Raw genomic sequence first — 27,431 nt, 5'->3', positions numbered from 1 at the left:
TCCACGTTGCCTGTTTTAGTTGCATTTCATAGTAGAGATAGGGAAAAGTATTTTCACTCCATCTTGCTGGAAGCATTCTAACCTAGTCTGTATTTATAATTGGAGAAGCAAGAGAGACTTTGTCTCCTTTTAAAGGAATGTCAACCATTACTGGAAGAAGGTGAAAAAAGTTATTGAGAGGGATGGCATGGAGGAAGGAGGACAAGAATGAGCCCGCTCTTCACACCTCTGAAGCCTCTGCTTCACTCTGTATTTCACACCATTTCTGTTCCTTTGGCACCTGAATTCAAGGTTTTCTATTTACTGCCTCACAGAAGAAGCCCTGTCTTCCCTGGTGTTCCCACCACCTGTTACAGATTAGCGGTGACAAGCACCTTCCTTGACCCAGGCCCTAACACACAGCAGAAGGAAAACAGCCCATTCATCACAGCAGCAGCCATTCTTCTTTAGTACAGTGCCCAGCGGGGACTTCTGGGAAAGTGAGTGCTTCAGGGGCTTAACTCTCTGAAGCAGGGGAGCAGTAAAACCCATATATGGAGCCTGCCAGCCTGGACATTCTAGAATAAGATTGAGCCCTGCTCAAATGGACAAAGGGAACAATGCTGGCCCAGACAATCAAGTGTTTTCCATGGCCCCCCTCCTGACTGTGACCACTTCACACGGAACCTTTACAAAGTCTATGGCTCGTAAGAGAAATGGCACAATTCAGGAGAGGCTGGAAGCCCACAAGGCAGAGAGTCCTTTGTGCTGAAAATGCAAATTGTTTTTCATTTAATGAACAGTTTCCTTTGCAGGAGGCTGATGAAGTGAATTGGGAGACGAAGGTGCTTAATTTTTAGCCATGCTTTGCTAGATTTCCAGACTGAAAATGAGGGCTGGTGGTGGGTGGGAGGTGGGGGATTTTCCAGGAGAGAAAGAGAAGACTTCACGATATCACTAGCTTTAAAATTGGACAGTTCTTACTTTTAATTTTTTTATCTTTTAATTTTCTATTTATTTTGAAAGTTTTAAAGTAGACAACTTTTTCGAGCAGTTCTAGACTGACCACAGAATCTTGCAGAAGGTGCAGCGAGTTCACATATACCCCCTGTCCCCATATACACTCCAGAGTGGCAAGTTTGCTACAATCAGTGAACATACACTGATGCATCATTATCACCCAGAGTCCATAGTTTACCTTGGGGTTCACTCTTCTTGGTTTAGTTTTTCCATGGTGGTTGTTTTTCAGAGGGAATTGTGGTATGGGCACAGCTGAAAATGTGTTTCTCTTAGGGACCCTCTTCCTACCCTCTCCTCTGTTCAGTCTGATCTGAATGAAGCTTTCTCTATCTCAGGTAGGTCAAAATTGATACAAAAGTCTTTGAGAGATTTTCTGTGGCTTATTTCCTTTCCATAGCTGTGTTCCAGCCAAACTATCTGTGAGTAAATTTCTTTGCATGCCATTCAAAAATATACTAGGAAATCAACTATTTAAAGAAACGACAGATGCAGAATGAAAAAAAAGGGAAGGTGTTAGTCACTCAGTCGTGTCTGACTCTTTTCGACCCCATGGACTATAGCCTGCCAGTCTCCTCTGTCCATGGAATTATCCTGGCAAGAATACTGGAGCGATAGCCTTTCCCTTCTCCAGGGGTTCTTCCTGGCCCAGGGATTGAACCCAGAATATCACCCCTAATTTTATATATATATATATATATATATATGTCTTTTTACAAAGTGAAACCTCACTATACAGATTCCAGGCCAGGGGTGGGACTTGTAATAATACTTTATGACTGAAGATCAGCGTTAGACTGAGTATAATTTGCTTTAAAATACTTCAGCATGCATAATATGATATATATGTGAGTCCATAAGTTTAAACAGTTTCTTGAGGTATAATTCACATACCATAAAATTCAGCTACATGTACAGTACAATAACTTTTAGTAAATTGACCAAAGAGTTCGCCATCATCACTATCCAGCTTTAGCACATGTCCATCATCCTAATGACCCTAGTGAGATCACTGACAACTGGCCACGGTTAATCCCCCATTCCTACCCCTAGTCCTAGGCTGCCGCTCATCGTTTCTGAACATTTCATGCAAATGCCACCACACACTATGCAGTCGTTTGTGTCTGATTTCCTTCAGAGTATTTTTGAGGTTCACCCATGTTGTAGCACGTGTCAGTGGTTCTTTAGTTTTTATTGCAGAATAATATTCTATCATATGGATATACCACACTTTGTTTATTCATTTATTAACTGATGAATATGTGGGTTGTTCCCTCTTGGGAGGTATATAATATGCTGCTGTGAATACTCTTATGTGCTGTTTTGCATGGACATATATTTCCATTTCTCTTGGGTAGATTACCTAGGAATGGAATCACTGGGTTGTACGGTAAATTTGTATATAAGATTAGTGAGTGCACATTTCTGCCGTGGGTTAACAGTTGAAGATAATGTCCAAGGTGGTGTGTGTTGAGTTTCTTCTACCTGCCCCCTCAGGATTCACTCTCTGCTCTTCTTCACCCTCCTCTGTGCTCCAGGAGGCTGACCTGCACCAAGCACCTCAGTTGGTCTCTGGTTTCAGCAGGGTTCGTGGGGGTTGGGAGACACTGGCAACAGGTAAGAGGGAGTCAGGAACATGAAGCTGGGTTTCTTTCTGCTCTCTTTCTGTGGGTCAGGGAAGGCTGTGTCCCTCTGCTGAAGGCTGTAGCTCTGTTGAGCAGCCCTCTCCACCCTCTGGTTCTGGTATCTGTTCATCCCCCAACCCTTTCAGGTTCACAGCTGCTGTTGTTAATAGCTCCAGAATATCCTGGGTTTTCCACACACTACTCATACTTTGTAAATCAGTCTTTTATTAAACTCTCTGCAAGTTACCCAGAGAATGTGCTGTTTTTGCCAAGACTTTGGCTAAATCCAGGTTTCAGCTAATTTTTAAAGATGCTAAATCAGAATTCATCAACATCTGTGCTTCAGCTAACCTGACTTTCATTAGAGAGTTTGCCCCTTAGCCTAAGAAAGGTTATCGATAGTTTTCCTGAGGAAGTATCTTCCAAGATGTGTGGATTTGCTAGAAGTGTTGCAGAGGCACTTTCGCCCTCCTGTGAACAAGGATGTGGTGTCTGTGAGCACAGCAGAGTGGTGTTCTTGACCTTGAATGGATTTGGCCCCGTGTCCTGCTGAGAGTGGAGGATTCTGTCACCTAACCCTGCCAGAAGTTTGACTGCACCGTGCCCCCAGAACATGATTGTATCTACCTGGGATGAGCCTTCACAGAGTGCCTAAGGAACAGACGGCTGGGACTCCACTAAGCTATGAGAACAGGTTCATAATTGCTTTGATGCCTGCTTACTGACAGATGTTGTTGTTGGTAGGATTTGGTCTGAGACTTGTTTGCATTTTGCAACACACCATCCGCTGGCTATTTGTTGGGTGGCGGGGAGATCCGTAGCCAAAATCTACCTCTAATCTCTGGAGACTACAAGAAAACCCAGTGATTGTGAACAATCAAGTAGTTTAGGTCAGTAGGCATATTTAATGCCTCCCAGCGTTCCAGTCATTCAGAGTTCTAGTCAGCTCTGCCCAGTCCTTAGGGAGCATATGCACTGTTATCTAATTTTCCTGTATTTATTTAGTTCTCCTTTAACTTTTTTTTTTAAACTAACCTTTTAATTTTGACATATTTATAGATTCATAAGTAAGAAAGAATACAAAGAGATCCCATGTACCCTTTACCCAATCTTACAAAGTTATCATATAAGTCAGGGTATCAACATCAATACAGTCAAGATACAGAATATTTCCCTCATCATAAGGAGCCCTTGCATGGTTGTTTTATAAATCCCCCCACCTCTGCTCATATCCTTCCTCCCCTCTTTTTCTTTCTTTCTTTCTTTCTCCTTCCTTCCTTCTTTCTTTCATTATTTCTTTCTTGAAGTATAGTTGATTTATAATGTTGTGTTAATTTCTGCTGCACAGCAAAATGATCAGTTATATATATTCTTTTTCATATTCTTTTCATTATGGCTTATTACAGGATATTGAATATAGTTTCCTGTGCTACAATAGGACCTTGTTGTTTATCCAGCTGATACAAAATAGTTTGTATTTGCTAATCCCAAACTCCAAATCCTTTCCTCCCCCACCTCTCCAGCCCACTGGCAATCATGAATATGTTCTCTGTGTCTCTTACTTCCTTCTTAACCTGTGGCAAATGCTTATCTGGTCTCCAGTTCTATAACATGGTCTTTTAAAGAATGCTATATAAATGGAATCATATGCTTTGTAGCCTTTTTGAATGGGTTTTTTTCTGCCCAGCATAATTTTCTGCAGATTCATCCAGGGTGTCCCAATATTCTGTTCCTTTTCAGTACTAAGTAGAATTCCACGGTATGGAGGTTACACAGTCTGTTTAACCATTCATCCACTGATGGACATTTAAGTTGTTTCAGTATTTTGGCAACACAAATAAAGCTTCTATAAACATTTATATGTAAGTTTTGTGTGAACATAAGACTGTTTTTTTTCTGAAATAAATACTCAGGAGTGCAATTGCCAGCTGGTATGGTAGAATCCCCATGGACAGAGGAGCCTGGCAGGCTACAGTCTATGGGGTCATAAAGAGTGGGATACTACCGAGTGATTAAGGACAGCACAGCATGATAGCTGCATGTTTAGTTTTTTAAGAAATCGCCAAACTATTTCCTAGATTGATTGTACCATTCTCAACAGCACTATGTGAGTGGTCCATTTTCTCAACATTCTCACCAGTATTTGGTGTTGCTATTTTTTTTTCTTTATTTTAGCCATTCTGAGAGCTGCGCAGTAACATATCATTGTGCTTTAGATTTGCACTTCCCTGATAGCCGATCATGTTTATGTCAGTTCAGTTCATTCAGTCGTTTCTGACTCTTTGCAACCCCATGGACTGCAGCATGCCAGGCTTCCCTGTCTATCGCTAATAACTGGAGTTTACTCAAATTCATGGCCATTGAGTCAGTGATGCCATCCAGTCATCTCATCCTCTGTCATACATTTCTCCTCCTGCCTTCAATCTTTCTCAATATCAGGGTCTTTTCAAATGAGTCAGTTCTTCACATCAGGTGGCCAAAGTATTGGAGCTTCAGCTTCAACATCAGCCCTTTCAATGAATATTCAGGACTGATTTCCTTTAGAATGGACTGGTTGGATCTCCATGCTGTCCAAGAGACTCTCAAGAGTCTTCTCCAACACCACAGTTCAAAAGCATCAATTATTTGGTGCTCAGCTTTCTTTATAGTCCAACTCTCACATCCGTACATGACTACTGGAAAAACCATAGCCTTGACTAGATGGACCTTTGTTGGCAAAGTTATGTCTCTGCTTTTTAATATGCTGTCTAGGTTGGTCATAACTTTCTTTCCAAGGAGCAAGCATCTTTTAATTTCATGGCTGCAGTCACCACCTGCAGTGATTTTGGAGCCCCCCCAAAATAAAGTCTGTCACTGTTTCCACTGTTTCCCCATCTATTTGCCATGAAGTGATAGGACCAGATGCTATGATCTTAGTCTTCTGAATGTTGAGCGTTAAGCCAACTTTTTCAGTCTCCTCTTTCACTTTCATCAAGAGGCTCTTTAATTCATCTTCACTTTCTGCCATAAGGGTGGTGTCATCTGCATATCTGAGGTTACTGATGTTTCTCCTGGCAATCTTGATTCCAACTAGTTCTTCATCCAGCCCAGCATTTCTCATGATGTACTCTGCATATAAGTTAAATAAGCAGGGCGACAAAATACAGCCTTGATGTACTCCTTTCCCTATTTGGAACCAGTCTGTTGTTACATGTCCAGTTCTCACTCTTGCTTCCTGACCTACATACAGATTTCTCGAGAGGCAGATCAGGTGCTCTGGTATTCCCATCTCTTGAAGAATTTTCCACAGTTGTGGTGATCCACACAGTCAAAGGCTTTGGCATAGTCAATAGGCAGAAGTAGATGATTTTCTGGAACTCTCTTGCTTTTTCGATGTTCCAATGGATGTTGGCAATTCGATCTCTGGTTCCTCTGCCTTTTCTAAATCCAGCTTGAACATCTGAGGGTTCATGGTTCATATACTGTTGAAACCTGGCTTGGAGAATTTTGAGCATTACTTTACTAGCATGTGAGATGAGGGCAATTATGTGGTAGTTTGAGCATTTTCTGGCATTGCCTTTCTTTGGAATTGGAATGAAAACTGACCTTTTCGAATCTTGTGGCCACTGCTCAGTTTTCCAAATTTGCTGGCATATTGAGTGCAGCACTTTCACAGCATCATCTTTTAGCATTTAAAATAGAACAACTGGAATTCCATCTCTTTCACTAGCTTTGTTCATAGTGATGCTTCCTAAGGCCCACTTGACTTCACATTCCAGGATGTCTGGCTCTAGGTTGGTGATCACACCATTGTGATTATCTGGGTCATGAAGATCTTCTTTTTTGTATAGTTCTTCTGTGTATTGTTTCCACCTCTTCTTAATATCTTCTGCTTCTGTTTTAGGTCCATACTGTTTCTGTCCTTTATTGAGCCCATCTTTGCATGAAATGTTCCCTTGGTAGCTCTAATTTTCTTGAAGAGATCTCTAGTCTTTCCCATTCTATCATTTTCCTCTATTTTTTTGCATTGATCATTGAGGAAGGCTTTCTTATCTCTCCTTGCTGTTCTTTGGAACTCTGCATTCACATGGGTATATCTTTCCTTTTCTCCTTTGCCTTTTGCTTCTCTTCTATTCACAGCTATTTGTAAGGCCTCCTCAGACAACCATTTTGCCTTTTTGCATTTCTTTTCCCTGGGGATGGTCTTGATCCCTGCCTCCTGTACAATGTCACAAACCTCTATCCATAGTCCTTCAGGCTCTCTTTCTATCAGATCTAATCCCTCCAATCTATTTGTCACCTCCACTGTATAATCATAAGGGATTGATTTAGGTCATACCTGAATGGTCTAGTGGTTTTCCCTACTTTATTCAATTTAAGCCTGAATTTAGCAATAAGGAGTTCATGATCTGTGCCACAGTCATCTCCCAGTCTTGTTTTTGCTGAGTGTATGAAGCGTTTCCATCTTTGGCTGCAAAGAATATAATCAATCTGATTTTGGTGTTGTCCATCTGTTGATGTCCATGTGTAGAGCCTTCTCTTGTGTTGTTGGAAGAGGGTGTTTGCTCTGACCAGTGCATTCTCTTGGCAAAACTCTATTAGCCTTTTCCCTGCTTCATTCTATACTCCAAGGCCAAATTTGCCTGCTACTCCAGGTATTTCTTGACTTCCTACTTTTGCATTCCAGTCCCCTATAATGAAAAGGGCATCTTTTTTGGGTGTTAGTTCTAGAAGGTCTTGTAGGTCTTCATAGAATATTTTTGTTTTTAATTCAAAGAAGTGTAAGGAAGAAAAGAGAAAAAAGGTCGTTATCTCTTTGCCCAGATAATTCATATTAAAGATAAAATAATACAGGTATAAAATTAGAAAACTCAAGCAGCTCAGAAAGGCATAGAATGAGAAATAAAGGACTCTCCTCACTCCTGCCCTTACCTGGCCCTTCTCTGTAAAGGTCACCAGTGTTCACAATGTCTTGAGGTTCCTTTCAGAAAAGGTAAAGGAAAACCATGGCTATATCCATACTTACATGTTGATATGGAGGTTGATAGTACAGAGTAGTTTCAGCATAACAATCCAGAGACTTTCTTTCGTGGTGAGTGGCTCTGTCTAGTTCCTTCTGTCTTGCTTCTTCATCTATCCTGTAAGCCTCTGTGCTACTCTTCAAGATTGGAGCTGGGTCATAAGCATGTCTGTGTCCTGGAGCCCATTGACAGTACTCAGTCCTGTAACCAGAAGAAAGACCAGGAGTGTCATCTGGTCACATGCCTGGGAAGAAGAGGGGGACAAATTTTACTGGCCTGCTAGCAGTCTCTTAGCAGAAATTACACCTATGTGTCTACCTTTTGCCCACATGAGCACAAATGGGATCCTGCGTCCCACAACCATAAACCCTTGTTTAAACTTTGCTTGTTCATTTAATAATGTAACAGGGAGATCTTGCCATAGCAAAGGCAAACAGATGGCCTTCATTCCTTTTAATCATTTCAGGTTATCCTATCCCAGCAATGTACTATGTTTCTTTTATTGGGATGGGCTTGCCTTTAATTTTTGTATTTACAATAATGTTTCAAGACACATCTTTGAAAATAAACCTACATATATCCAAGAATACATCCCTATCAGAAAGATTGCTGGATCAATGGGTGTGTGCACTCAAGTACTGGATATGAGTGCCAGATTGTCCTCTATACTATTGAACCAATTTTAACTGACCCTCTACTACTATAAATTTTAATATTTATATACATATAATATATTTTATATATATTTAAACATTATAAGGTTTACTTTTCATCACTCTAATATATGTAAACATGCATTCTTGGCTATTAATGTGCACAGAGTGCTAGAAGCAAAATATATGACTAAAGATTGTCTGGTTAATTTCTTCATACCTGGGCAGTTCTAGTGCCACCCCCCAACATCTGGGATGGCAAAAATGCTACAAGCTCCAGTGTGTCAGACAAGCTGTTAGAATTCTTCTCAGGACAGTGATCCTGGCAGATACAGGTAATGGCACAGAGTTGCCTCTTCAATTAAAATCCCTTGGCTCAGCCCAACCCAAGAAAAACAACTGCTTTTCTCTATTCTTGAATATTATCCTACATGTACTGGCAATATATGATGGTGTCTTATGCTGTTTCAGCAAGGAATTTCTTCTTCCTAATGTCTAAATTATTCTAGTCTAAATTACTCCAGCTGCACTGTAAGCATATTTGCTTTCATCTTGCCTTAAATGAAAGCAGCAGCTTTTAATTATCTTTATATTTTCTTGGCTTCATTTCTTTGTTCCTGTGTGGCTTGACTTCAACCCTATAATTTCTGATTCTGGCTTTGAATATCCTAAATTCACTGTATGTTGAATTGTGTGCAATTATGTTGTGGCTGTGTGCATGTGTATGTGTGTGGAGGGAAGTGTACCAGACAAGAATGTATATAATGAATAAGCGAAAATCGCTCAGTGGTGTCTGACTCTTTGTGACCCCATGGACTGTAGCTTGCCAGGCTCCTCAGTCCATGGAATTCTCCAGGCAAGAATACTGGGGTGGGTTGCCATTTCCTTCTTCATATAATCTGAATGTGATTACAAAAATAAAAATTAAAATGAGTGCAGTATCCCTTATCACCGAGCTTAAGAAATGCAGCCTCACCAGTTACCTTGAAGCGTGTCATACAGGCACATGTGTCATGCCTTTGTGTTTCCCCTCCCTCACCCCCGGAGACGTAACACTATCATGAACATTGTGTTAATAATTTCCTTACTCTAAAAAAGTTCTGTAGCATGTGTGTGTCTCCCAGTACATTTGGTTGCATTACTTAATTTGAACTTAATGTAAATTGATTCATATGTCTTTCAGAATCTGTTTCTGCTTCTGATCAATACTGTGCTTTTTGAAATTCATTCATGCTGGTGTGTGTAGAACTTGGTTCATTCATTTTCAGTATTGTATGGTATTCCATTATATAAATTGACCCAATTTAGTTATTTATAATAATTTAATTCACAATGGCCACAGATAAACATAAGATACTGGTGGCTGGAACAGCTAAGTGTCCCCCAATTCCTTATTCTTCCATTGTATAAAGGTGTAGCTGGTAGGCAGCTATCCAGCCAGGGAATTTCCCAGACTGCCTTACATCTAGCTGGAGTTTTGTGACATTTGCCCAGTGAAGTCAAGTAGAAACGATGTGTGTCACTTGGTCAAGGAGGTTAAGGGAAGAAGGGTTGTCTCTTTTCCACCCTCTTTCAATCCTCTCACTGGCTGGATGTCAACAGCCAGGGCAACCTTGGAAACCTAAAGTTAAAGGTGGCAATGCCTTTCTCAGTTGTGGGTCCTAAAGAATTATGTGTAATAGAATCTGTTATATAAGATAAAAACCAAACTTCATTGTGTGAAGCCACTGAAATTTTGGAGTTATTTGTTATAGAAGCTTAAGTTATCCTAACTAATGCAAACTAATAAGAAATGCCCAAGATTTTAATGAAGAAACTTCTAAAAGTTTTAGAAGAATGCAGAAGATCTGAATAAATAGCATGTTATGGACGAGATAACTGATTTCTACAAAGATATAACGTTCTCCTTCAGTTCAGTTCAGTTCCGTCGCTCAGTCATGTCCGACTCTTTGCGACCCCATGAATTGCAGCACGCCAGGCCTCCCTGTCCATCACCAACTCCCAGAGTTCACCCAAACTCATGTCCATCGAGTCAGTGATGCCATCCAGCCATCTCATCCTCTGTCGTCCCCTTCTCCTCCTGCCCCCAATCCCTCCCAGTATCAGGGTCTTTTCCAGTGAGTCAACTCTTCGCGTGAGGTGGCCAAAGTTCTGGAGTTTCAGCTTCAGCATCATTCCTTCCAAAGAAATCCCAGGGCTGATCTCCTTCAGAATGGACTGGCTGGATCTCCTTGTGGTCCAAGGGACTCTCAAGAGTCTTCTCCAACACCACAGTTCAAAAGCATCAATTCTTCGGCACTCAGCTTTCTTCACAGTCCAACTCTCACATCCATACATGACCACTGGAAAAACCATAGCCTTGACTAGACGGACCTTTGTTGGCAAAGTAATGTCTCTGCTTTTGAATATGCTATCTAGGTTGGTCATAACTTTCCTTCCAAGGAGTAAGCGTCTTTTAATTTCATGGCCGCAATCACCATCTAATTTCAATATAATGCATTAAAAATACAATGTTATCATTTACTTGGGAAATTAAACAAAGAAGAAAACACAAAAACATTTTGAAAGAAAATAACAAATAGTAGAGACTTCCTCTGGAGAAGGCAATGGCAACCCACTCCAGCACTCTTGCCTAGAAAATCCCATGGAAGGAGGAGCCTGGTGGGCTGCAGTCCATGGGGTCCCTAAGAGTCGGGCACAACTGAGCGACTTCACTTTCAGTTTTCACTTTCATACATTGGAGAAGGAAATGGCAATCCACTTCCTTGATATCAGACACCAGATATCAAAGCCTATTATAAGATGATCAGAAGTGACACTGACATAGGAAGTAAGAAACAGTCCAGTGCGACAGAACAAACAGGTCAAAGACAGACCCACATACATATGAGAACTGGGCATATGACTAAGTATTTCAAATCAGGAAAAAAACGGATAAATAGAAAAATGTTGCCAAGACAATTAGCCACCCATTTTGAAAAAAAATAATACTGGATGATTTCAACCTCACACTATTCTCAAAAAATAAACAACAGCAACAAAAATCAAACTACAAACTACAAAGGGTTATAAGAAAATGTATTTACATCCTTGAGATTAGGCAAATAATTAATACCAAGAATATATAAAAATAAAACTCCTACAAATTGATAAGAAAATGAAAACGGAAAGAGTAGAATTGGCAAAAGGTGTGTTCTGGTTATATCTAGACAAACCTGTAATTCAAAAAGATAAATGTACGCCTATGTTCATAGCGGTGCTATTCACAATACCCAATGCACGGAAGCAACCTAAATGTCCATTGACAGATGAACGGATACAGAAGATGTGGTGCATACACACAGTGGAATACTACTCGGCCAGAAAAAGAACTAAATAATGCCATTTGCAGCAACATAGATGAAACTAGAGATTATCATACTAAGTGAAGTAAGTCAATATGACATAAATGAAACTATCTATGAAACACAACAGGCTGGACTTTGCCAAGGGGGAGAGGATTAGGAAAGGCATGTACTAGGAGGTTGGGGTTAGCAGATATTAGCTTTTATATAGAGATGGATAAACAAGAAGGCCCTACCGTATAGTACAGAGAGCTATATTCAGTGTTCTCTGATGTGTACCACATCTTCCTTATCCATTCCTCTGTTGATGGGGACATATGCAACAGAATATTACTCAACCATAAAAAAGAATGAAATAATGCCATTTGCAGCAACATGGATGGACCTAGAAATTGTCATACTGAGTGAAGTCAGACAGAAAGACAAGTACCATATGATATCGCTTATATGTGGAATCTAGAAAAAATGGTACAAATGAACTTATTTACAAAACAGAAATAGTGTCACTGTTGTAGAAAACAAACTTATGGTTACAAGGGGAGATTGGGATCGACATATACACAATAATATATATAAAATAGATAACTAATAAGAACCTGCTATATTGCACAGGGAACTCTACTTAACACTCTGTCATGACCTATATGGGAAAAGAATCTAAAAAAGGAATGGATAACTCATTCACTCTGCTGTACAGCAGAACCTAAAACAACATTGTAAATCAACTATACCCCAATACAAATTAAAAATAGAAACACAGTGGGAAAAGTTTTCAAAAAAGGTGCACTGAAAGGTTCATTGATGATGGGCGAATAAACAAAATGTGATATAGGCATATAACACAGTACTTTTGAGCCTTGAAAAGGAAGGAAATTCTGACATACTCTACAATGTGGATGAATCTTGATGACATGCTTAGTAAAATAAACCAGTCACAAAAAGAGAAAAACAAATAAAATATTCTGTGATAAACCATAATGGAAAATAATATTTAAAAAGGAATGTATATATATGTATAACTGAATAACTTCATTGTACAGGAGAAATTTCCTGGAGAAGGACATGGCAACCCACTCCAATATTCTTGCCTGGGAAATCCCATGGACAGAGAAGCCTGGTGGGCAACAGTCCATAAGGTCGCAAAGAGTCAGACACGACTGAAGTGACTTAGCGCACACACATAGAATGCCACTTATAAAGTGTGAAAAAAAGAAACCCCACAAAACAAACTTTGATTTCTGCATGTACGTATGGGAGCATGTAGATGAAGAAAGTTAGAAAGGAGGATCAACAGCAAACTAAAGATAGCAGGAGCCTAGCAGCGGAGGGGAAGTGGGACTGTGAGGGCAGTGGGGACATCTTTTACAATGAGAATATACTTGTGTATTTAATACTGTAATTTAACAAATCAGAATAGAAAAAGACATAAATGCTGAGGCTTTACGTCCAGAGATTCCTTTTTTTTTTTGCAAAACCAAATTTTACTTAAAACACAAATACGTTACTTTTTGCAAACAAATCCATGACACATATCTAGATAGGTTAAATAGCCACTTAGCGCTCATTTAAGTCTACAGCACCTCTCAGGTGCTGAGAGAGTGGCCCCATGCCCTTGGACACAGATGTCTGGGCTGGCGGTAGGCGGTGACAGTTCAGGCTAAAGTTTAATGCCTTAAATATTGGCTTCACGTGAGTACCGCCAGCTTCCCTGGTGGCTCAAATGGTAAAGCGTCTGCCTGCAATGCAGGAGACCTGGGTTTGATCCCTGGGTTGGGAAGATCCCCTGGAGAAGGCAATGGCAACCCACTCTAGTACTCTTGGCTGGAAAATCCCATGGACGAAGGAGCCTGGTAGGCTCCAGTCCATGGAGTTGCAAAGAGTCAGACATGACTGAGCGACTTCACTTTCACTTTCATGTGAGTACCACACAGTGGCAGCTCTTGATATTATTAAAAAGGGAGCAGCGCACTAAAGGGAAGGTTACAGAGAGGTTTGGTAAATGACTAATTCTCACCACATTAACATGCAAACTTAAGTTACTGTATCAGCCATTCTAAAATCTATACAGAAATACCCAGGAAGACGTTAGCCTCCTTCAAGGCTAGTTGTAGACCAGGACATACATTTTGGAAGTTGGTCCCTTGCAGTGTCTGTAACAGGAGTGTCCTTGAGATGCTGTGGTGGCAGGACAGGTCACTTTCTAGAAGAGTTGCCTGGGGCCCAGAAGCTTCATCCTTCATGCCCTCCTTGGTGCACGTCCAGTTTGGGGGACATACTCTTGCCTGGAAAATCCCATGGACGGAGGAACCTGATAGGCTACAGTTCATGGGGTTGCGAAGAGTCGGACACGACTGAGCGACTTCACTTCACTTCACTTCTTGGGGTGGACAGGGAAGATGCACTCAGTAAATTAGGTGAGAATACAGACTTGGGCTTCACACTCACCCTGCAGTCCCCCTTAGCCCATGTAAGCGACTTAGGAAGAAGGAATAGCAGTCAGCAGGGTCTGAGCGGTCATCCTGCACTCCTGCTGGGGTCTCAGTTTAGTGGCTGGTGGCTCAGTGCTCTGATGAAGGCTGGTATCTCCTTTCTGCAAAAGCACCAGTCCACACAGGTAGGATGCAGGTGCGACTGTCCTAGAGCCTCTCCGGTGACAGGTTCATGAGACAGTGGTCAGGAAGCAGCTTAATGGTCTGGCTAACACCGTTCTTTCCGAGAGCTGCTGACCTGTGAAGGAGAAGCTCTAGTCCTTCGTCTTCAGTGTTTCCGGTGGAGCAGCAAGTGGAAAACCTGGGCTACATGTAGTGTGGAGAAGCTGGCGTGCTGGGCACAGAACTGCCTATGAGGGCAACGACCAGTGCTTGGGGTCTGCTTGGTGTGGGTGTCTGCTCCAGACAAGGTGGCTTCCACTTTCCTGCAAGGGAGGAAGAAGCCCTGGGCCCCCACCCACATGGGGAGGCAGGGCTTGAAGTGGTCTCTCTCCTCCCTGCTGGAGAGTGAAATGTGGTTGAAATCACAACTTCAACAGACCTCGTTTAGCCAGTTTTTGTTCCCTTGCCAAAAAAAAAAAAAAATGCAGAGAACCAAATTCTAAATGACAATAAATACCTTTTTTTCTCCACAATATTGCTTAGGAAAATCAAGAGCCAGCAATCCATTCATCCTGAAGGTCCTAAGAGTCACGGGCAAATGGGGTTTTCCTGGTGAGGCAGATCCCTGCCTGGGGTGGGCTGATTCTGTGCTAAGAGGCCTGTTGGGTTACATGACACCCAGGAGATGCGATCCTCGGAAGAACAGAGATCCCAGAGTAAAAAATGAGACCCAAACCAGCCAGGGGCCTGCTCTTATTGGCTTTAGGCTGATGCCAGAGCTCTGCTAATAGATTCGGGGAGGTGAGCAGACACCCCTGAGGGGCTGTCCTGGGCTTGGAGGGAAACTGGCAGAGGGGTGGAGGAGTCCATAGTGCTGTTTCCATGTCAGAAAACCCTAAGTAGCCTAGATTAATGCTCTAACAGGTCAACTCCAGAAATCCATCATTTGCAGCGAGATCTGGAGAGCAAGGTCTCCACCAGATGATAGCGCAGTGGCAATGATGGTAGCAGAAGGCTGGGTGATGCAGAGATGAGAAATGCTGTGAAGTCAGGATTCAGCACTTCACATTGTAAATCAAAGTCCTGATGCCAGACCAGTCCCAGGCACAGGAAAAAAAGAAACCATAACAAAATTCCACATCTTGTTCACAGAAGAACATAGGAGGGGGGTGCTAGAAATACTGTGGCAGTGTGCTGTGCTTTGGAATGGAAGCAATGTCTCTCCAAGGAAGCAAGGGTGTGTGGCAAAGCAGCGGTACCAGCCAGGGAAGGCCGCCATCCACACTCCAGTGCTGGAAGCCCACCTTTGGACTCATGAAGTGCCAGGAGTGCCACGGAGGCCAGCAGCGCTAGAACTGCTGCATGAAAGAAAGTGAAAGTGAAAGGCGTTCAGTAGTGTCTGACTCTTTGTGACCTCATGGAGTATACAGTCCATGGCATTCTCCAGGCCAGAGACTGGAGTGGGTAGCTGTTCCATTCTCCAGGGGATCTTCCCAACCCAGGGATTGAACCCAGGTCTCTCACATTGCAGGCAGATTCTTTACCAACTGAGCCACCAGGAAAGCCCAAGAATACTGGAGTGAGTAGCCTATCCTTTCTCCAGTGGATCTTCCCAATCCAGGAATCGAACTGGGGTCTCCTGCATTGCAGGTGGATTCTTTACCAGCTGAGCTTCCAGGGAAGGTCCAATGAAGCATCTGTAATGAGGTAACACTTGGTTCTTGGGAAGGTGGAGAACAAGTTCCTAGACCACGAGCACCATAAACTCAAACCCAGTTAGATCGCATTTATTGAATTGAAACCTTTCTTTTAACTTGTCGATGAGCTGCTCCATGTCACACTTGAGGAGGTCGCTGCTGGTCTTGCTGCAGAGCCTGCAGTTCTGCTTGTTGAGCTCACCCTGCAAGACCAACTTCTCCAAGTACAGGTAGACATGGACACCGTCATGGCTCCAAACCACACTTCCTGGACAGGTTCTGCATTTCTGGTTTTAAAGTTCTAATTTTGCTTAGCGTTAGCTCGATGTGCAGGGACTTCTCTGGGAAAGTTTTGCTCATGTCCTTCTTGAGGTTGGGGGCCTTCACGTACCCTATCACTGTGGTGATGTAGCAGATGAACATGAAGACCGCACTCGTGCTTTCCACAGGGCCCCCAAGAGTCATCCAGGAGGTTGGGGTTGTACTCCAGGGCATCCCCGAGTTGTCCCCTAGTTCTGAGCCGACAGAGTGCGGGGACGCTGGACCAGGGCCTTCTGTCTTGAGTGTGACCAGGGTGTTGGTGGAGTATAGGAACTTGACGTAAGGCACAACCTTTCCATTTGCCCCCAACTGGAAGACTGCCTCAGAAGAGCCGCTGGAGGGATGTGTCTGCTTCTGGCTGCCCACCCTCAGGTCACTGACCCGCAGCCTTCTCTGTAGGGTGGGCCTGAGAAGGCTGCACACTGGGACCGCTTAGCGCAGATCAGCGCAGTCCTGCGGTTCTTGGAGTCATACTGCCTTATGTCCTTGATGAGTCTCCTCCATGCCTTTGGGTCTGGGGATCCAGATATGTTTGGTTCTTTGAAAGAGGCACATCCCACTGCGTCTTTCAAGGGCAGGCCACAAGCCGCCTGTGGCACTGCCTGTCCAGGCTCTGGCCCAGTCTGAGGGCTGAGCAGGCCCTGGGGCGTCAAGGCCCTGCCAGGAGGTTCCAGCAACAGATGGCTGCGGCAGGGGCAGCAGGTGCTTCTTGCTGTGCAGGCCCAGACTCTGGGGCTGCCTGTTGAGGGGAGAAGATTGCAGCCTGGTTGCATCTCCAATCCCCTTGCTTCTTCAGCACCTGCTGGGTGGCCCTGGCAGCATGGCTGGGTATGGGCCTGGGAATGAGCAGGGTGATGCACATGCTTTGGCCACTGCCCTCAGAGATTGTTAACTGGATGGTTTTGGTGGGAATTGTTTTGTTTGTTTGTTTGTTTGTTCGATGTCTTCCTAGGTGATTCTGAGACCACAGGCTTGAGTATTGGCTATTGGAGACTATATGGTAAAATCCTCAATTCAGCTTAAGTGTTTTTATAGTATAACTTGTTAAAATTTGGCATAGTGTTTGCTTTGGCAGCACACAGGCTAACACTGAGCAATGCAGAGAAGATTAGCATGGGCCCTGTGCAAGGATGACACGCAAATTTGTGAAACATTCCATATAGTTGTTAGGACGGCAAATTTTATGTCGTGTGTATTTTACCAAGGTTTAAAATTGTAACAGTTTTGTTTAATTAAAAACATTAAGAAGGATTTCAGTTCATTGAGCCATGTCTCCATAGTCTGAGCTTGGGTTGGAAAAGAATTTCCAGACAGTATTTCAGAAAGGAGTGAGTTTATTAAGAACAAAGAGCAGAGATAATGAAGGTGCTGCAAGCACAGAGGGCTGACCTCCTAGCAGACCAGGGGAGAGTCCACAGGAAGCTATTAGACCAGTGGATTGGCTCAAGGGAGAGCCCACAGAAGTAATAGATACTTCTGAACAGATAGTTCTGAATGAATTGATACCTCTGAATAGATAGTTCTGAGTGAATAGATACTTCTGAATAGATAGTGAGGGAGGCTGCGAATACACCAGGCCGACTTCCTGACAGACCAGGGAAAGATGACTCTTCATGGGTTAGTAGCCAATTTTTGGAGCCTCAAGACAAAGAAAATTCTTGCTGGAAGGGTAGCATTAAGTGATTGATTAGGGCACTGTAGGGTGAGCAGCGGGGTGGGCATTTTTGCCTAATACGGGGTCAGGAACTGGCCAATAAGGATCGGGGGCTTTTGGCAGCGGTTAAAAAGGGGCTCAGTCATTTCTGGAAATGACCTTGGTTCTGGGCTCTGCCTCTGTGGCCTTGGTGTGCAGCCTTGCAGCTGTGGGCTTGCGATAGGGCTCTGTAAGTCCTCTGTCACTAACTCAAATGTTGTCTGTTTCTCTCCAGATGAACGTTGGTTTTCCCATTTTTCTTCAGGCAAAACTCTGTCTTTTCTCACCTGTAGCATTTTTACGTGTGAGGAGTCTGGGCCTGTCTGTGGTCACCCAGCACACGTGTCCTCTGGGCCATATTAATGCATGTCGCTTCTGCACATTGTTGCTCTGCCCCTGTGAGTCGAGGCACTGTCCATTCTGAAGAGAGTTCCTGATCTCAGGAAAACATCCATTTACTCTCCAGTTCCCTATTTCATTTTCTATCCTGTTGGGAGCCAGAGAACAGAAAGAGAGGGCTCAGGTCCATGACTGTGCCTGAGTGAGGAGAACCACAAGAGAACGTCCTTGTGAATAGAAGCCAGCTCAAAAGTTGCTGCAGAATTTTTTTTAAATTATAGGTTGCTGCCCTAGACCTTGTTACATAAATTATAGTATGAAATCCTCCAGCCCTAGACCTTGTTACATAAATTATAGTATAAAATCCTCCAAATTCTGAATTCCAACACACATCTGACCATAAATGCTTCAGGTAGAGGGCATTCAGATTGTGGATCTGTACAGAAAAGCACTTAGAATAATAGTTCCTGGCACGTAATGCGTGCTCAGTTGCTTCTGTCTTGTCCGACTCTTTGAGACCCTGTGGTCTGGAGCCTTCCAGGCTCCTCTGTCCGTGGGATTCTCCAGGCAAGAATACTCGAGTAGGTTGCCATGCCCTGCTCCAGGGCATCTTCCCAACTCAGGGACTGAACCTGCGTCTCCTGCATTGTAGGTGGATTCTTACTGCTGACCACGAGGGAAGCCCTGGTGTATAATAAACATACACAAAGAAACTACTGGTATTACGTCACGTTTAGCCTGGCCCAGCTTGTCTGTTTTACTTAGCCTAGAAACCATTGTTACATTGTGCACATTTAAACTTAGGAAGATCAAGCATATCACCCTATGACCAAATGGGTGATGCCCCAACTCACTTTAATATAACAAGCCTTCCTTGTCTGCTTATCATCTCTGTTTTGGTTTTCCCATCCTTACCTTCAGTTAGCAAGACAGGGATTCAATGTCGTGCTTATCAGCCGGACACTGGAAAAACTACAGGCCATTGCTGCGGAGATTGGTGAGTGACTCCAAGAAATAAGGGAGATGTTTGTGGAGCCCACTAGCCAGGTCTGCTCACATCCTGCCTGCAGAGGCGTCTGTCAGCATCCCTACATTTGCTCTCTGGTGCCTGGGGTACAAGCCTCCTTTGGGGAGCCCAGTTTACAAAGTTAAGTGCAGGACATAAGTGGCTTGAGCTCACTTTAGTTCATCAGTGATTCTTTGGGCTTCATGAAGCAGAAAGACATTCACCCCACAAATAGGTCCACTCTTTCTTGTGTCTAGGGTCTGTCTCTAGAATCAGATTCCCTCATTCAGAGGCCTCAGCTGTCTGAATGCTTCAGTTACTTCCTTGAAAAGCAGGGACTTCCTTCCTTATGTCTGTGCTGTGCTCCTTGCAGAGGGATGAGAGACAATGCTCACTGCTAGTTGTTAGATTAAAAAAAAAAGATTTGATTCAGGGCTGCTATGTATGGTGTGAGGGTTGTCACTATACAACCCTAAGAGGTAGGATTTATATTATAATATTTTATTTTGATGATCCACTCTGAAGTGTTTTTAGTCAATAATGATCATCATATCCCCTTCTGAGCATTTGAATTTGAATAATTAACTATTAACTTAGTGATTAATAAACTCAATGCAAAGGAATGAGTCTTTAACTATGAAGACTCACGAAGACCATAGCAGGCTGTCTGCGGACAGTCTTATTTCCCTGGGACAAATTTGGATAAGAGAAGACCGTGGGGGAATATGTGTCTGAACACTCACAATGAGGAGGCTCAGTGTCCTTGAACCAGTGAATTCTGCTTTTGTTCTCTAATTGGATATCTGAAATAACTTTGACCAGGACTAGGACGTTCTTCAGTATTTTCCTGACTGTGCACTTTTTATTGTCTTTTTGAAAAACAAGTAGTGTCTTTGAAGTGTCCCCAGGCTATGCCTTAAGATCACTTGCCCCAGAAATATTGGGTCTAACTCCAAAGCTGAGTGGGCAGCAGCTAGTGAAATCTGCCTGCAGTTTTTATATCTAAGAAAAAGCTCCAGCAGAAGGCAAGTTCACATAGACCAGTGGAAAGAAGATTGAACTTGGAGGGAGCAGGGAGTGGGTGCCCTTGGTCAAGCTAGTAAGCTTCTTAGAGCCTTAATTTTCTCCTCCAGAAAGTGGAGACAATGCCTACTTCATTCTTGAGAATATTAAAAAAAATATAGTGTGCGTGTAAATGTTTTTGTAAATGCTAAAGTGTTGGACAAATGCAAAGGGTTTCTGAGTGTACGTGGAGAGGACCGGATACTCACCGAGCACAAGGCTCACACTTTGCTCTAACAGCCCTCAGCCCACGGGTCTGAAACGTGAGCAGGCACCACAGTCGCCCCCAGTGCGTGTGAAAACAGACCACCAGGCCCACTCCCAGGGCTTCCTGGTTCAGCAGGCCTGGGTGGAGCCTGAGATTTTATTTCTAACAAGTTACCAGTGATGCTGATGCTGTGGTCTGCGGGCCTTGCTTTGAGAACTGTTGTATTAAATCTGTTATAATGCCTTTACTTGTCACTGCAGTGACTCTTAGAATCACACAGAAACCACCATTCACAAATCTTTTAACACATTCCAGCATTTATCTGGGGCTATTTCTTGTTTCTAATTAAGACGATGGGCTTGTGTTCTTAAGTGTCTGTTCTGTTCAGGTAATACTCAGGGAGTATTAGGGGAATAAGGACAAGAGGCAGATTTGGACACCTGTTCATTGAAAAATAACTATTGTCTCTCATGCAGAGCTGACGATAGGAAGTACCGTGAAGATAATACAAGCAGATTTTGCCAAAGATGACATCTATGACTATATTAAAGAAAAACTTAAAGGCTTAGAAATTGGAATTTTAGGTAAGTAAATTGCAATAATGCAAAGCTTGTCGAAATAAGTCAGTGAAATAATGATCTTAGTGAGACTTGATTATTCAGTAGTAGCTTAAATTTAACCCATGACTGTAAGCTGTAGCATTAAACCAAATATTAAGGTTCAGTTCTACAAAAGGCATTACTGGATTAACAAATTTGTATATGGTTTTGGAATGTAGCAAACCTTTACATAATTTCAATCTTCCCAACCATATTTCCTAGTCTTAAAATATTTTTCTTTCACTGAAGGTTGACATTTGACACGAAGAGGGAAACTTTGGTCTAATGGAATTAATTTAGTAAACAAACATTGCTGTGATTGATTCATGAAGTAGTGAGTCAGTATGGTTATTTGAGGATAGAGTTTCTCTTTTGGGAAATAAGATCCAATTTCTTTTTTCTGTGATAATTTATAGATGATCTGTTTTGTGATCACATACACAGTACAGTGTATTGTAGAGAGAAGGAGGATTTTGATTTTCAAAATAATTACGTTTACTAATAATAATGTAAAATGTACTCTAGGAAAACTAGAAGGAGCAGATGAACACATAAAAGAATTATGAGTTCCTTAAAATCTTTAACAGCCTGAGATGGCATCTTGGTACATATCTTTCCAGATACATACATGCATATTTTCAAAATGAGGATTAAACTTACATACTGTTTTGCAACATTTAAAGAAATTATACATTACAAATGTTCTCCCAGGTTTTTAAAACTCTGAGCAGTCATAGTTTTGAATGACTGCATTGCATCCCACCATATGGCTGTACCATGGTTTATTTTATCTGCATTGTATTATTGGATCACAATTTTTTCCCTTCCAATTTCCTCACTGTTATTGAATTATGTTGCAGTGAACAGCCTTTTATATAATCTTTTTGTACATGCTTTCTTGGAAAACTTCTCAAGAGAATTTCTGGGTTGAATATGACAATTTTTAAGGCTTTCAATAGACATTTGCCATGGACTCTTCTGATATCTTGTCGTTTTGCCTTTCTCGGTCAGTCAACAATGTTGGAATGCTTCCAAACCTTCTCCCAAGCCATTTCCTTAACACGCCAGCTGACATCCAGGTAGGCTTGCACTGTTCTGTGGATATTTTCCTCTCCTCCAGTCCTGAGCCCCCAACTGGGTAATACCAGGGCTGGGAAGGGGTGATGGGAGTGTGGTCAAAATTCTGCAATGCAGGTGGATGACTGGAGGTGTCCCCTTCAAGTACTCACCTGAGTACTTGATACATAGTGAAGGGTATCACTGTTCTGGACTATCTCTAGGAAAAGAACATCTTCCCTCTTCTCCACACATCAAAATTCACTTGTCCCAGTTTTTTGGGGGCTCTACACTGTGCTTTATAAGGGAAGTAATGCTGCCTAACAAATTCATAGCTCTGGATTCATTGGGAGAAAGCCAGCTCTTTGGCTTTTTTTGCCTTTCAAGGTCATAAGATTCACTCAACTTTCGGTGTGAGGGAAGTCCATAATACAGACTTTGTGGCTGAAGGTGTTGTAAGTTCAACAAGCTTAACTCAGACCCATGACTGTCATTGTTTGGTCTTGAGTAAATTTATTATGCATTAACAGTCTTTGAAGGCACTGTATTTTGACTCTTCTCCAGGCTTTGCCCTTTGAAATCAAAGGGTTATACTAATTTTGAACAGGCTATGATGCTTCTATTTCCCAATCTTGCAAGTATTCCTAAAGGTTCCATGTAAGCCCCAAGTGTACTGCATGGACGAATAATGCCAGATTGCTTGGACACTGCTGAACCTCCTCACCAAACCTCTTCTGGCCACATGTCTAAGTCCATGTTCCCTGTTTCTGGCATAAGTCTGTGTGTCTTTTCATTAAGTTCACTCCATTCCTGCTTTTCTTTATTTATGTCTACATTTGTACTTGTCTATGTGTCTGTCCCTCTTTCCTTCTTTGTGTGTCTTGGGTGATTCTGGTAGTTTCTTTATCTGGCTTCTGGAGCCCAGAACCTCTACCTTATATTATACAACCATTCATCTTTATAATCTTTATGTTGCTACTGCTAAGTCGCTTCAGTCATGTCCGACTCTGTGTGACCCCATAGACGGCAGCCCACCAGGCCCCTCCGTCCCTGGGATTCTCCAGGCAAGAACACTGGAGTGGGTTGCCATTTCCTTCTCCAATGCGTGAAAGTGAACAGTGAAAGTGAAGTCGCTCAGTCGTGTCTGACTCTTTGCAACTCCATGGACCGCAGCCTACCAGGCTTCTCTGTCCATGGGATTTTCCAGGCAAGAGTACTGGAGTGGGGTGCCATTGCCTTCTCCAAATCTTTATGTTAGTGTCTTCTAGACCCACATTTACTAACCTCCCTTTCTTTAGCTGCAAATTGACCATCTCCCTTTGAGAAACAGTGTCCATATTCCTCCCTAAATTTTCAAGGAAACTCTTAATTGACTCCTATTCAAGGTCATGTTCTTGGAGACGCATAGAGTAGTTGTCAGATTTTTCCCAGTTCTAGTGCATTGTTGCTGAATATCAACTTGGAGCGTAGTTTGCAGACTAAGTGATACAACCATTTAGGCACACACTTTTGTCCACTTTGTGGTTCTTTAGCATTGAATATTTCTCAAGAGAATTTCTCAAATGATCAAGCTAAATCATGATTGTGATTATTTATTACAGAGCCTCATCCACTGTAACATCACCTCCGTTGTGAAGGTATGTGATCACTGTATGTGCTCAGCGCATTAAAATGTAGTAGCTGTTGGAAGTTGGCCACTCAGGAGAACTGGCCCCTTCCCTGTAAATGTAGAATTCTTTAAAATTGAACTGTACTTGATTGAAAGACTATGTAGTAGCCTTTTAATTGTCTTATTCTTTTTTCATTAAGAAAATACAGTGGATTCACTCTCCCTAGCATCTGAATCTTATTTCTGCAGTCAGTTTTGTCATATGTCAGAACATATGAGGCTTGATGATGATGAATTCGGGATTCCAAAGCAACTTATAAAAATTAGTACCCTCCTCTGAATTTAGTCTTTGTAAATAGAGGAAAGCTCACTCTGTTTGGAAAAAGGACAGAGACTGTGGTTTAAATTTTATAGACTTGTTAAAAAAATTTTTTTTTGTTGAATTGAAGTTCAAGTGCATGTGTATTCTGATTCCAGATCAGTTACTAGTTAAGTAGACAGCATTGGGCATGCTATTTAGCTCCCTTGAACTTCATATTCTTCATCTGCTATTAATGTATTGAGGGTTGAACTAAATGGTATGTCAAGTGCCATTCAGCACTCAGGTCCTTTTATTAGAATTTACTGCATAAGCATTTATAGGCTTGACTACCACAAAGCTATCCTATGCTGTACCTTTGTGTGAATAAAAAAAAGGTAGACAGATTGTCTGGGCAGACAGTTTGGAGAAAGGTGCTGCCTGAGAGTGGACATAGCCCTATCTATGCTTGATGAGTAGATGATGCTTTTGTGTGGAAACAAAAAAAGCCTTTAATCTTTCCCAGCATCAGGGTCTTTACCTCTGAATGATGAAAGCCATTTAAATAGCTTGAGTGAACCCTGGACTTTTAGCCCACACTCACTCCCACAGCTGGGCATCTTGTTTGGTATACGAAATTCCCAACTGTGCATGGAAGCCCTCATAACTGCTCTGGATGGTTCAGTGAAACATCAGCAATGAATCAGGCATGGCTGATTTTATTAAACTGGGACCCTTGTTGTAGAGCAGTGGGAAGTGCAGACTCATCTTCACAACATGCACTGGCAGCAGAAGACTGCTTTCCAGAGGAAAGGGGGGTAGATGCTGAGCAGACCAAAACTATATATATATATATATATATATATATATACCATTGGTTTTTTTGTTTGTTTTGGTAAATATACATTCTTTTTATGTTGAGCAATTAATGGCTTTTTAAAATCCCCAGGCCATATAACTGAAAGTTTTATATGTCCTGCTGTTGTCTGCAGCCTTACCACTAAAACCTTTCCATTAATGTATACATTGCTCTTTTAGTCTTGGTCTATTTGATCACAGGGTTTCCCAAATGTATTTGACAACCTTCTGACTCTTTTAGCAGAAAAATGCTTTGATTTTCTAAAAAATATATATATTTTTTATACACTGGTAGACACTAACTTCCTTAAGTAACAAAGAAAACAAATTGAAGGTTAGCTTCTAAGTATGTCATGCCCAAGATGGCCATGCTGGTTGGAAACATGACTCAGTTCAGTTCAGTTCAGTTGCGTCCAACTCTTCGTGACCCCATGGACTGCAGCATGCCAGGCCTCCCTATCCATCACCAACTTCTAGAGCTTGTTCAAACTCATGTCCATTGAGTTGGTGATGCCATCCAACCATATCATTCTCTGTTGTCCCCTTCTCCTCCAGCTTTTAATCTTTCCCAGCATCAGGGTCTTTTCCAGTGAGTCAGTTCTTTGCATTAGGTGGCCAAAGTATTGGAGTTTCAGCTTCAACATCAGTCCTTCCAATGAATATTCAGGACTGATCTCCTTTAGGATGGACTAGTTGGGTCTCCTTGCAGTCCAAGGGACTCTCAAGAGTCTTCTTCAACACCACAGTTCAAAAGCATCAATTCTTCAGTGCTCAGCTTTCTTTATAATCCAACTCTCACATCCATACATGACAACTGGAAAAACCATAGCTTTGACTAGACGGACCTTTGTTGGCAAAGTAATGTCTCTGCTTTTTAATATGCTGTCTGGGTTGGTTATAACCTTCCTTCCAAGGAGTAAGCGTCTTTTAATTTCATGGCTGCAGTCACCATGTGCAGTGATTTTGGAGCCCAAAAAGATAAAGTCTGTCACTGTTTCCATTGTTTCCCCATCTATCTGCCATGGAGTGATGAGACCAGATCCATGATCTTAGTTTTCTGAATGTTGACTAGTATCATTTAGTTATTCCAAAGGAACCATCTGGAAACACTAGAGTTCTCTCAAGGGCAAAATTGGAGAATGAGTTTGAGGGCAAAGGGAAGGTAGGATAAGAGACTAAATACTGGAACATTTGAGACAGGGACCCACAAAGTCCAGTGTTGTCTGTCTAATTGGGATCATTCACCCAATCAGGCTTTTGGGAGACTTTGAGAAATGCTGTCCAACAGTGCTCCACCTTAATGAAGTTGGGAGAATCAAGGCAAGGGTGTTGCTCCTGAACTGGCAGGGAAGACGTCTTCCAGGGGCAATAAATTGGAGCGGGGAAGGGATTTTTCAATCCTGTTGTAACTCCAGCAGACCAGCAGACATGTATCTAGGGAGCTATTTCATAGACCGCATGCAGGCTAACAAGGCTGCTGTTGAATTGAAGAGATGTCCTTCTTTATCTTGTACCTTTTATGTGAGATGGACACTTGTTAGGTTTCCTGATGGTTCCCTAATTCTAACTCCTGTGGGAGTTTTATAATGGCCAACCTACTTTTACCTCTCTGCCAGAATGAAGGGAGTCTGGGAGCCTCAGTGTTGGTCTCATAGCCATACGTCAGTTCCATAGCTTTTCACTCCATTTTCCACAAAGACTTCAGTTTTAGGAAGAAAAAACTAGAGGCCTCTGAACTGTTTGTCATTTGTTTAAGATGCCTTCGGTAGGTTCCAGCAGACTCTAATGTTGCCAAAATTACCTCCAACGAGTGTCAGCAGATTTTCAAGGCCATTTGAGAAGCTGAAGTTCTTTCTCCAGTTTCTTCCAGCACCTATTTCCCAAATTCCCACTGCCCATTGCTACTTGGTTTCTTTAATGTCAGGGCTTTGGCCTTCTCTTACAGATGACACAGCTGATTCTGAAACACATGGAGTCAAGGTAAGTTCTTTCCTTGAAAAGGCTTGGAGCAGCCTGTGCTGCCTGGCCTGGCAGTCAGCTGAGCTGGGGATCAGGGGGACAAGGTTCATCTGCTGCTGCTTTAACAAATGATAAAACTGTGGTGAAAGTTCATGCAGATTGTGGTTGAAAGCCTAACATTCTGGACCAGGCCAGCTTTGCCAACAGATAAGCATATTTGAAGGTCAAATGTAGCATATACTGGAGGGAGGAAGAAAACAGCAATTCCAGCAGACCTTGTATTAAAAAAAAACTAACTCACAATGAGCTTAAAAGAAACTTCAGAAGTTGGCCTGAGACCATTTCTTTGTTATTATGTATTTCAACTCTTGTCAGAATGAATACTCCAACATAGGGGTAAAAATCACTATCCCATCAGTGTCTCTATTTATTCCACATTTTAAATCACCCTAGTACAATGCCCGGGAGAAGGCAATGGCACCCTACTCCAGTACTCTTGCCTGGAAAATCCCACGGA

The 27,431-nt window shown here is 42.3% G+C and overlaps 1 protein-coding gene, 1 non-coding gene and 1 pseudogene across 2 annotated transcripts in view; 2 read left to right on the top strand and 1 right to left on the bottom strand.

Moving 5' to 3' along the window:
• HSD17B3 (hydroxysteroid 17-beta dehydrogenase 3) overlaps positions 1 to 27,431 on the top strand; it is a 55,696-nt gene that overhangs the window by 8,298 nt on the left and 19,967 nt on the right. Inside the window, exons 3-7 of the mRNA XM_055580304.1 lie at positions 19,181 to 19,256; positions 21,012 to 21,119; positions 22,146 to 22,213; positions 23,792 to 23,827; positions 26,901 to 26,935. Coding sequence (XP_055436279.1) covers positions 19,181 to 19,256; positions 21,012 to 21,119; positions 22,146 to 22,213; positions 23,792 to 23,827; positions 26,901 to 26,935 — 323 coding nt within the window. The remainder of the gene's footprint in view (positions 1 to 19,180; positions 19,257 to 21,011; positions 21,120 to 22,145; positions 22,214 to 23,791; positions 23,828 to 26,900; positions 26,936 to 27,431) is intronic.
• On the bottom strand, positions 15,135 to 17,000 carry LOC129648510 (CDK5 and ABL1 enzyme substrate 2-like; annotated as a pseudogene).
• LOC129651881 (U6 spliceosomal RNA) lies at positions 17,287 to 17,392 on the top strand. Its single transcript, XR_008714384.1, has one exon. It is a non-coding gene; the product is annotated as a U6 spliceosomal RNA (small nuclear RNA).

The sequence above is a fragment of the Bubalus kerabau genome, chromosome 4 (genome assembly GCF_029407905.1).
Source record: "Bubalus kerabau isolate K-KA32 ecotype Philippines breed swamp buffalo chromosome 4, PCC_UOA_SB_1v2, whole genome shotgun sequence".
Lineage (NCBI taxonomy): Eukaryota > Metazoa > Chordata > Mammalia > Artiodactyla > Bovidae > Bubalus > Bubalus kerabau.
Note: the sequence above shows the minus strand (reverse complement) of the source record. Positions and strands in the feature narration are given on the sequence as shown.